This window comes from Lontra canadensis, unplaced genomic scaffold, assembly GCF_010015895.1.
Source record: "Lontra canadensis isolate GAN:19392208 unplaced genomic scaffold, GSC_riverotter_1.0 scaffold186, whole genome shotgun sequence".
NCBI lineage: Eukaryota > Metazoa > Chordata > Mammalia > Carnivora > Mustelidae > Lontra > Lontra canadensis.
The window spans coordinates 462481-474543 of NW_022631180.1; the positions used below are offsets into that span (position 1 = coordinate 462481).

Below are 12063 nucleotides of genomic sequence, written 5' to 3' on the forward strand. Positions count from 1 at the left end.
ATGGGGCTAAGCTAAATGGATATTTGCAGCTCTGGGACATTGTCCTCATCTCTCTGTCTGCAGTTGTGGTGGGTATTGGTGTTAGTGGGACTGAGTTTTTGCCTGGTAACTTACTTTGAGTAGAGATGGAAGAACTACTTAAATGATGGGTCATGAGTGGGAATAGAATAATGAGAATAGGACTGCGGGCATGTTCAGAACAAGAGAGCAGTGTGTGGAGAGTCACATACATCCTAGCCAAGACAACAAAAGAGCATCAGGAGCATACTTCTAGGCTCACAAATCACTTTTATCAGCTCATTGCAACAAGAGAGACTATACACTAGAGGGAATAAGGAGCTTTGTACCAAACTAAGGAAAAGCGTCATCATAGTGTTGGGGGAGTGTGGAATTGTCAAAAGCAGCAGAGTAAAAAACTAAATGCAGCAGAGTGTTATTAAGCTAGCAACAAAGCAGGATGAGTACAAGGGTCAACAGTAGCTCCAGAATGTGAAGTGGACTCAGTTTCCTTGGAGACAACAAAGTTATAATAGATGGGGAATGCTGTATAGTTGACCCTTGAACAACGTGGGGATTAGGGGCACTGACATCCCTCACAGTCAAAAATCTGTGTAACTTGTCTCCCCAAAAGCTTAAATACTAATAGCCTACTGTTGACTAGAAGCCTTACTAATAACATAAACAATAAATTAACACATATTTTATGTTATGTGTATTATACTGTATTTTTCCAATAAAGTAAGCTAGAGAAAAGAAAATGTTATTAAGAAAATTCTAGGGGCACCAGGGTGGCTCAGTTGGTCTGCCTTTGGCTCAGGTCATGATCCCTGGGTCCTGGGATTGCACCCTGTTCTCCCTTTCCCCTTACCCTGCTTGTACTCTGCCCCTCTTTTGCTCATGCTCTCTCTCAAATAAAATTTTTTAAAAAATCTTTTAAAAAAGAAAATTCTAAAAAAAAGAAAATTATAAGGAAGAGAAAATACATTTACAGTATTATACCATATTTATTGAAAATATTCAGTGTATAAGTGGACCGGCAGAGTTTGAACTCATGTTGTTCAAGGGTCTACTGTACTCAGAAACTCTTATCTGCCCCTGGGTTGGAAACTTAAGTGGTTTCTCTGTGTTAAAGTAACTTAGATTCTACAGACAAGAATAGGATATTTGCTTCTTAAGAATATAATTTCAAATAGGACTTGTGATAGTCTATGAGTTTAGAGAACCACATTTTTCATTGACAAAATCACTGCATGAGTAAATCACTGAAAGAAGGGGCTGTTATGAAGCTTTACAACTGTAGTATGTCTTTGGGGTAAATATTTTCCTGTGAACCTTGCAGCTGGCTTTACCGATGTCCTCCTAGCCTGAGGAATGGCAGTGCAAACTGTTATTTTCTCTGTCTGGTTTTTACTTTCTTGCATATCATGATGTAAAGACCATGAGAGAGAGAAAGACAGCAATCCTGACTATGGAGTTGACTGGTGAGAGGTACACAACAGGCATTCTGCAAGTGCCAGCTGGCAGCCTGATCTTTACTGATCAGTGATTTACACCCCTCCTCCCTTTCTCCCTTCCTCCCTTCCTTCCTTCTTTTTCAGAGGTAAAATTGACATATAATATGATAGTAATTTCAGGTATACAGTGTAATGTTTCAGTATTCATATCCATTGGGAAATAATCACCACATTAAGTGTAGTTAATATCTGTCTAGGTTTGTAGCTTTAAATCATACGAACTAGGTAGACACGAAATCTCAGAGCCAGTCATTGTTTTCCAGGCCTCCTGCATCTTTGGGAAGATTCTTCTTTCCTACTTCTTTGTCTCTTCCAAAAGCCATGTGGCAAGAAGGAGAAAGGGATGTGCTACAACTTGAAATTATAAAATACACTGGCTACTATATACAGATGTTTTTATGTTTTTCTTTTTGTTTTTCCTTTGGCCTTTATAATTGCATGCTTACTATGTGTCAAATACTGTGTTAGTCCCTTTAAATACACCATCATTTTTTTCTCAAAACAATTCAGTGAGAACTTAAATTTCTGACTCTGTGATGCTCTAGGTGCGTGACTTAATATATCCTGAAAAACTTAAAATGGTTTACTAAAGTATCTTTTTTGTTTGATTATATGTGAACTTTATTGATTTATTGATTAAATCAGCTTTAATAACTAGGGCATCCAGGGATGCCTGAGTGGCTCAGTTGGTTAAGGGGCTGTCTTCAGCTCGGGTCGTGATCCCAGCGTCCTGGGATGGAGTCCCACATCGGGCTCCTTGCTCAGCAGGAAGCCTGCTTCTCCCTCTGCCTCTGCCTGCCACTCTGTCTGCCTGTGCTCACTCTCTCTGACCAAAAAAAAAAAAAAAAAAAAGTTTAAATAACTAGGGCATCCATCGTCTCTAAAAGGAAACATCTGCCTTAAAATACACAATGCTGTCAACTTCTAGGCAGTACTTGAATGGGAATGAATGACTATGGATGACTTTTAAAAATATCTCCCTAAATGAATCAATGAGTTGGTGGAAAAGTAAGGAATGCTAGAATTAAAAACTAAGTTCAGGAGTGCCAGGGTGGTTCAGTGGGTTAAAGCCTCTGCTTTCGGCTCAGGTCATGATCCCAGGGTCCTGGGATGGAGTCCTGCATTGGGCTCTCTGCTCAGCAGGGAGCCTGCTTCCCTTCCTCTCTCTCTGCCTGTCTCTCTGCCTCTCTGCCTACTTGTGATCTCTGTCTGTCAAATAAATAAATAAAATCTTTGAAAAAAAAAAAAAGACTGGGTTCAGGTGGGAATCCAAGGAGGTAAGAGGAGTACTAAAGTCAACATTTGCCAAACCCAGTGAACTTAATCTTCAAGTAGTATAGCCTCAGTCAGACCAGCATGGGTGGGGAGTCTCCCTGTAGACCCTCCCATAAATCTGAAACCTTCAGGGAAAGTGTAAACTAAAAATAAACCCACTCTTCCTCTAAGGAAATGCAAGCAAATTATCTATCTCTAAACTTAGTAAAGAGGAAGGGAGGAGAGTGGGAAGCATCTCTTGGGAAATAACTTGTAACCACAACAATACTTTACATGGTTTGCAGTTCCAAATCATGGGTTATTCAAAGACCTCAAAACCTATCATTTAATTTATGAGAATCCTCAAATGGTAATGCATCTATATGCTTGGCCAAAACATGCAAATTCTCTGTGGAAGATCATGCCCTCATCCAAGGCTTCAAATTACTTCTATAGATAGCATTGCCAGGAAAATAAACTCAGCCTTAAGCCTCTAGTAAAACCATCTCAGTCATAAAGCATCAGTGAAATCCAGCAAGAAACAAAACACAGAACAGCAGGATCAGATCCACAAAAATTGAATTATTAAATACAGAAAAAAAAGCAAGTAGATTTAAATGTGTGTCATAGTCTTCTGATTGTCTGCTAATATCCATTCTCCATCTTTAACAATCATATTCTCAAGTTTCAGTCAAGCACATGCCCACTCTGCTACTCACCATATTCTCCAGTATCTCAGCTTATTTTGGCTATATGACTATGTTCTGGCTTATAGTGTGTAAGTGAATAACAATAATCACTCATGAAATTAAAAACCAAGACAGAACTTGACCATTCTCTCACACCATACACAAAGATAAACTCGAAATGGATGAAAGACCTCAACATGAGGCAAGAATCTATCAAAATCCTAGAGGAGAACATAGGCAGTAAGCTCTTCAACATCAGCCACAGCAACTTCTTTCAAGAAATGTCTCCAAAGGCAAAGGAAACAAAAGTGAAAATGAACTTTTGGGACTTCATCAAGGTAAAAAGCTTCTGCACAGCAAAGGAAAGAGGCAACCCACGGAATGGGAGAAGATATTTGCAAATGACACTACATAAAAAGGGCTGTTATCCAAGATCTATAAAGAACTCCTCAAACTCAACACACACAAAACAGATAATCATGTCAAAAAATGGGCAGAAGACATGAACAGACACTTCTCCAAAGAAGACATACAAATGGCTAATAGACACATGAAAAAATGTTCATTGTCACTAGCCATAAGGGAGATTCAGATCAAAACCACACTGAGAGGGGAACCTGGGTGGCTCAGTGGGTTAAGGCCTCTGCCTTCAGCTCAGGTCATGATTCCAGGGTCCTGGGATCAAGCCCTGCTTTGGGCTCTCTGCTCAGCGGGGAGCCTGCTTCTTCCTCTCCCTCTCTCTGCCTGCCTCTCTGCCTACTTGTGATCTCTGTCTGTCAAATAAATAAATAAAATCTTTAAAAAAAAACACATTGAGATACCACTTTACACCAGTTAGAATTGGCAAAATCAATAGGACAGGAAAGGGGAGAAGGGGGAGAAAGGGAGAACCCTCTTACACTGTTGGTGGGAATGCAAGTTGGTACACCCACTTTGGAAAAGAATGTGGAGATTCCTCAAAACATTAAAAATAGAGCTACCTTATGACCCTGCAATTGCACTACTGGGTATTTACACAGATGTAGTGAAAAGAAGGGCCATCTATACCCCAATGTTCATAGCAGCAACAGCCACAACCACCAAACTGTGGAAAGAGCCAAGATGCCCTTCAGCCAATGAATGGATAAAGAAGATGTGGTCCATATATACGATGGAATATTACACTCCATTAGAAAGGATGAATTCCTAGCTTTTGTATCAACATGGATGGGACTGGAGGAGATTATGCTGAGTGAAATAAGTCAAGCAGAGAAAGTCAATAATCATATGGTTTCACTTACTTGTGAAGTGTAAGGAATAACATTGAGGACATTAAGAGAAGGAAAGTAAAAGTGAATTGGGGTAAATTGGAGGGGGAGATGAAAGATGAGAGACTGTGAACTCTGAGAAACAAACTGAGGGTTATGGAGGGGAGGAAGGTGGTGGATGGGTGAGCCTGGTGGTGGGTATTAAGGAGGGCATATATTGCATGGAGCACTGGGTGTAGTGGATAAACAATGGATCTTGGAACACTGAAAAAAATAAAATTAAATTAAGATTTAAAAAAACGCCAAGACAGAATTAAAACACTTGATAAGATTAAGGTATGAGTTAAGAATTGGGTAGTAATAACTAAAGTTCCAAGGTTCTTGTGTTGTTTTGAATGACAGTAAAGATATTAATTACATACAGTCTCCGTTAAGTATGTGCGCAAAATAATTTTAAGATTATGTCTAGAAGGTGGAATCTGGACTTGAATTCAGGACCTCTGCCTCCAAATAATTCTAGAGAGGGGAAAAAAAGGATTTCTTAGAGTGTTTTTGGCCTCTTAGCCATAAAATGCAATTGCTAGGAGTCTAAAGCCTAACCAGTCATTGAATGATTCCTCATAATTCCACCTCAGAACTGCTTCAGCCTCACAGCCATTAGGCAGATCTGCATCAGCCTTTTCCAGCACACTCTGTCCCCTCCTGACTCTCAGACTCACTCATAAATTCCTTCATGTCTCCAGCCACCTCCTGTTTCTTTCAAACAGGTCTTAAATGTCAAGAATACTCAATCACCCACAAATAAACTGAGATGTTGCTTCTTCCACAAAGCTTCTTATTAACAGTTATGAAGACATCTGCCTTTGGTCACACAGACTGTGCACTGAAATTTCCATCTATCAACTCCTTGGCCCTGGATACAAGATGCCTTCCCCATGAACTCCCAAAACCCTCTCCTCATTTGGGTCTCTTCAGTCATACTTGTTTAGCTGACTATGTATCTTTTGTTATTACATCTGTGTCCAGACCAGCATGACGTTTCTAGAGGACTTGGACTATATATCCTCCTCCCCAACAGACTTGAAGTTTCCTAATGTGTTATCTGTGGTATACTCTACTGAGAGATGCTTCATTAGGCTGATGAGAAGGAACACCTGAAGGACTCCAGGGGAGAAGAGGTCCCTCAGATTTCTCTGAAAACAAACAAGAGGGAAATTCCTATGGTGGAGGATCAGAATGGGACCCTATACCACCCCTTCACCTGCTATAAGCCTGACAGATGGCTTGTTCTACACATTCAACATTCCCCATGCTCTCAACCATCATGCCCCAGAGATCCCAAAGATGTCTTCATCAACCCCTGGATCTCTCTTTCCCTGTTTATTCAATGTGCATTGTTGAGTGCCTACTGCATACCCAGCAATGTTCCATCTGTCTTCTGCCTGTAGTCCAGAAGCCCAGACCTCTAATTACTGTTCTTTTTTGATTCTATTTCCATTTGCTTCAGAGATGTGGGGTACCACCCACTTAGCTCATTTCATTAGGGCTTTTTCCTTACCAAAACAGCCACACAGAACTTCTTGACCAGGAAACAACGTCTTGCAGTAGAACAGGTTTCTGGCCCCATCCCTGCATTAGAGGGTGGGTCCCTTCCACTCTGGCAAATTTGATCTTCTCATGCCATTTTACTTCCTGCTCTGACCCAGCCAGTCCTGTGCCCTGACTAGTGTGATCATGTCATTCTCCTTTCTCACCTTCCTCTTGACCCCTAGTCTATTCCTTCTCAAATTCAGTATTGTTTTTTAACTGCTCACAGTTGGCAGAAGAACAAATAAACTTCTGAACTCCTCCCCAACACATATGAAGCTATAAAGGTCCCTGCAGCTCTTCCATAATAAAGAAAAAGGCAAGAACCTTGCATGGAGGAAGCTTAAGTAGGCATCTAGTCTTCTACCCAAGCTCAAAGCTCTTCCCCAAAACAAGTGACTAGTAGACCCAAGCTCCTGGAATCTCTTCACCTTGAACTCTCGTTTTTCAAGAATTCTGTTCTTTGCCTTCTAGATGGCCACAACTGGGATTCAGGCACTTTACTTTCCAACAATGAAGAAGATCAAGATGCAGAAAGGAAACAGTCTCCTTAAGTATTGGTTACTATTGCATCTCCTACTTTTAGAAACCGGTAAGTGATTTCCTCTAAAACTGGGTGATCTCAGAAGCTTCAAAGTGCTTTGGGAGATGCTGGCCACTGCCAGGACTAGCTCTGATTCTCTTCTATAGAGTGAGGAATCGTCATTTTACCCCAATCACTTTAGTCTAGTTGGGTATCACCCAGGAGGCAGTCAGAGCACAGTGGTTAAAACTGTAGACTCTGGTCTCAGACTGCCTGTGTATGGGTCATGGCTCCACTGTTACCTGTGTACTTCAGGTGACTTGTTTAATTTCTCTGTGCCTCAGTTTCTGCATTTATAAAATTATAATAACCTGTGTGGTTGGCTGGGGGTTTAACTACTAAGAATGGGAAGAGTTGACTGTGGTGTCATTCTTTCTCTTGGTCATCTCAGTTTCTTTATAGTTTTATTCAAGATTCTGATCTTAACCCCAATTTGTACCACACTGCTGAAAAGGGGGGGGGGCTTCCCAAAATAGAGCTAAAACTCTAACCCTATGTTAGTTCAATTAAGCCCAAAGAAAAAATACGTATGTGTGGAATGAAGTGATAGGCGCCCATATTCCAGTTAGTGGTAAAATGATCCACAAATTAATTTTGACTAAGTTGAGTATCTTTGTCCTTCAGTATTGTGAGGAGCAAAAAATAGACACAACATTAATTCTGTCCGAGTCTCCAAGAAGGTTGAAAAATTCCCTACACCTTATAGCCATTTGTCCTGGGAGATCTTGTGCTTTTAAGCTATATATGACTTGTGCTTCTCCAGCCTCTGCCATAGAGATCAGTAGACCCTGGAAACTGAATGCATATAGACTCACTCAGTTCCTTGTTGAAAGGCCACATCTCAAACTCTGATTAATTCAATCTAGAATAGTTTGCCTAGGAATCTTTTTTATTAATAAGCTACTCAGACAATTCTGAAATAGATGTTTTCTGAATAAAACTGAAAAATATTTTTTCGGAAGGGAGCAATACTACTTTAAGAATGAATTAATCAATATATACTAGTTTCACAGGGCTTCTACAATTCCTTTATAATACTTCTTATCTGTATTGGGTCTTATATAGTAGAATATAGAATAAGCTTACTACCAGTGGAACTAGGTTATATAATCCTGGTGTTGGGGCTGGGTGGAGAGGGCAATTTAGCATGGTAGCCGAAAGTGCAGATCCAGTACCCTAAGTATAAACTCCTGCTCGACTACTTACTATCTGCATAAATACGGACAAATGTTAACATTTCTAAGCCTCAATTTCTTCATCTTAGTTGTTGATAATAGTAGTATCTAGTTCATAGGGCTATGGTGAGCATCCAGTAGAATTATTCATGTAATGAATTTAAACAAGCATTGAACCAGAAAGTATTTATGCTCAGTATATGTTTGTCATCATTTAGGATTATCAACAGGTGAAAGAACCACATCAGGTGAGAATGAACACAACACAATCTCTGGAGGGACGAGCACACTTGTCAGTACTGGATTTAGCACAACCTCTGGTGGAACAAGTATAGTCTCCAACACTGGATCTAGTGTGACCTCTAGTGGAACCAGTACAGCCTCCAGCACTGGATCCAGTGTGACCTCCAGTGGGTCCAGCACAACCTCCAGTACTGAATCTAGCACAGCCTCTGGAGGGACCAGCACAGCCTCCAGCACTGAATCCAGTGTGACCTCCAGTGGGTCTAGCACAATCTCCAGTATTGAATCTAGCACAGCCTCTGGAGGGACCAGCACACCTGTCAAWACTGGATCTAGCACAACCTCTGGCAGGACTAGTATAGCCACCCAAACTGGACCCAGTGTGACCTCCAGTGGGTCCAGCACAACCTCCAGTACTGAATCTAGCACAGCCTCCAGCACTGAATCCAGTGTGACCTCCAGTGGATCCAGCAAAGTCTCTAGTACTGGATCCAACACAAACCCCAGTGGGACCAGCACAGCCTCCAACCCTGGATCCAGTGTGACTTCCAGCAGGACCAGTGTAGCCTCCAACACTGGATCTAGTGTGACTTCCATTGGGACCAGCATAGCTGCCAACACTGCATCTAGTGCAACCACAGGAGGCTCTAGCACACATTCTCCAACTGGAACACACACAACTTCCCATAGGGTTGGCACAAGTGCTACTACTCCAGTGAATGAAATGATACCCAGTGGGTCCCTGAAACCATGGGAAATCTTCCTCATTACTCTTGTCTCGGTTGTAGTGGCTGTGGGATTCTTTGCTGGGCTCTTCTTCTGTGTGGTGAGTGCCTGCCTAATATGTAGGAAAGTGTATGGGGAGGGAGTAGCAGGAACATGAGGAAATGGGGTATGGATAGTAGGGCCACCAAGTTGGGGGCAAAGAAAGACCAGGAGTATGTTACAAAAGAGAAGTAGCAAGTTAGAACTGGAAGAGCCAATCAATGTGCTGAGCAAACTATTGACTTGCAGGAAAAGAGTCAAAAGAAGGAATAAAGTGTAGAGGAAGAAGTACTAGGTGAAGGAGATGATACGAAGGGAAAGAAGATTCCAGAACAAGTCCATGTTAAGGCTTGGGATAAGGGGATATGATTCTGAAATGATTTGCCCTTCTTTTTCTAGAGAAATTCCCTGTCCCTGAGAAACGTCTTTGACACAGCTGTCTACCACCCCCATGGCCCCAACCTTGGCCTGGGCCCTGGAGGGAATCATGGAGTCCACCACAGGCCTAGCTGGGGCCCTAACTGGTTCTGGAGGAGACCAGTATCTTCAGTAGCCATGGAGATGAGAAGGGGATACAATGGGCCCTGAATGGCCCCTGAAGCCAGAGTGCCACCTTTTTCAAGGAGGAAGCCAACCAGGGAGACCAGAGACCTGAGTGTCCTTTTATTTGTCCTCAGGAGTCCCCTCCCAGTTTTGTCTGGGTCTCTGACAGCCCTGGGGAAGACACTCCCTGTCTCTTGCTTTTACTAAACTGTGGAAAGAGGACATTCTATTGGTCAATTATCTAAGAAATAAACACATCCAAAATACATGATGGAATCTTGTATGCACATGAGTGAATGTCTACAGTGCTGAGTTGAATTTCCCTGTTCTATGAGAGAACCTCCACGCCAGAACCCCTTGGCATTCAAAATCTCCATAGTAAAATCCAGAGATTTCATTCCTGCCTTACCCCTTTCTCTAATCCTTCTTGTCCCAACAGAAACACTGTGTTTCTGAGACTCACCAGACTGATAAGGGAATTGAACTGGGAGAAATGAGAAGGGAGGGCAGGTGCCAGGATTCTACAGGCTCACTGCTTAGGCATGTGATACACAGAGATTATGACATGGTACATAGAGAACCCAGAGCAGGATGAAGTGGACAGTTGCAATTACATGTGCTGTGGGACAGGGCACATTCACTCAAAATCATAGTTTCTTGGGCATTTACCTTTGCTCTAGACCTGGTCTCCTTGTCAGAATAGAGGTACAATCTGATACTTTTCTCTCTCACAGTGTTCCTTTCAGAAGCAGAGAGTGTTTCCTTTTACCAAGAGAAAGACTTTTCAGCTTTAACCTTTAAGCTTTAACCTCCAAGGTCTAATCTTTCAAGAGGTTCAGAGCAGAGACACCTGTGGTAAAGCCTGTGATTCTCGTGAGTCCCCTCCCAGAAGAGCTGAACATATCACTTTCATGGGTACAGGGGTGAAATCCACCTACAGGTCTTGAAGGATGGAGAGGAGCTACTTTGGAAGGTTGAGTTGCCCCAAATCCACAAGGCAGTGACAGAAATCCCACTGGGGCAGAGCCCTCAGACAGGATTAGTAGTTTATTAGAGGATTCACCCCAACCTGTAGCAGTGGATCCTGCTCTGCCTTCCAATACTTACTTGGTTTTTCTAATGTGAGCAAGTCAGTGGATGATCAATGAGGCCATACTAAGCCCTATTCAGGACCATCATCATCACCATTTCACTTAAAGGTATTCAGCACCAAAAGGAGATGCTGAGTTGAGCAGCCTGAAAAGATGTCTTCCACTGGTGTAAACAGTGGAAAGCATACTGTGAAAGTCCGGCAAGGGAAACCATTTAGATAATTAAAAATTGTAAACATTAATTTTCAAGTTTAAAATTGTAATAGATAAATGGAAAGAGGCTGGCCATTGTTATGAATAAAATTAGTAACCTGGAAAAAAATTAGTATCCTGGAAGAGTAAGTGGGAAAAATAACTTAATTATACAAAACAATACAGAGATGAAAATCACCCAGAAAATAGAAGACACTTGGAGAATAAATTCAGGAAGACTAACATGCAAGTAATAAGGTTCAAAACAGAAAAAACAAAGAGATTCATTAGAAGAAGTAAAAGAAAAATAGAGAAGGTTTAAATCTGCATAGTGAAAGGGTTTGGCAACTACAGCTCTGTAAATGTAATAAAAATCATTGACATCTATTTTTTAAAGACTTCATTTATTTAAGAGAGACCACAGAGCAAGAGAGAGCGTGGGTGGGGGGAGTGGCAGGGAAAGAGGGAGAATCAGACTCCTGCTGAGCAGGGAGTCCTATGGAGTTCCACTATAGGACACTGGGATCATGACCTGAGCTGAAGGCAGACGCTTAACTGACTGAGCCGGCCAGGTGCCCCCACACACTGGCATCTACTTTAAACAAGTGAACCCTATCTTATGTATATTCTATTTCAATAAAGTTATTAAAATATTATTACCAGGCATATCATTTAAGTAAAAATTTTGATTTCCAAAGATAAACAACAAATGACTCAAAGCAATGGGCACTTCAACACAGAGGAAAATGGAAAGAAAAAAAACACAGTAAACAAATTTAGCTTGTGATTAATTCACATGGTTAGGCTGTGAGTACCTTGCTACTCTCAGTACCTAGAGTGTGTGTGTGTGTGTGTGTGTGTGTAGTTTGGAAACATCATTACTTAACTTTCATCATGGAATGTACTTACATGGACCACACATATTTTAACTTGACAAAGTCACAGCTCACCAAGAATGTTTGATCCAAACAGAGTCTAAGAAGTGGACAGAATTAGTGCTGTCCCTTTCAGATCTCATGCTTTTGCACTATTGGCCTAACACAATGAACTTTGAATGGAATCATTTTTGGATCTTCATCCTGTGCTTAAAACTGATTCATCTGAAAAGACCTCTGTGGTCAGAGCATCAGGCTAGTTAGACTTTTCTAACTCCCATTTTATTGCCACTCACCCTTTTCAT

At 41.5% G+C, this 12063-nt stretch overlaps 1 protein-coding gene across 1 annotated transcript; it reads left to right on the forward strand.

The window, feature by feature from the left end:
- The first annotated feature begins 6800 nt into the window (after positions 1 to 6800).
- On the forward strand, positions 6801 to 9850 carry MUC21 (mucin 21, cell surface associated). Its single transcript, XM_032847211.1, has 3 exons — positions 6801 to 6883; positions 8268 to 9118; positions 9457 to 9850. Exons 1-3 carry the CDS (start codon positions 6805 to 6807, stop codon positions 9643 to 9645), a joined length of 1119 nt encoding a protein of 372 aa, XP_032703102.1. The 5' UTR covers positions 6801 to 6804; the 3' UTR covers positions 9646 to 9850.
- Positions 9851 to 12063: the final 2213 nt, after the last annotated feature.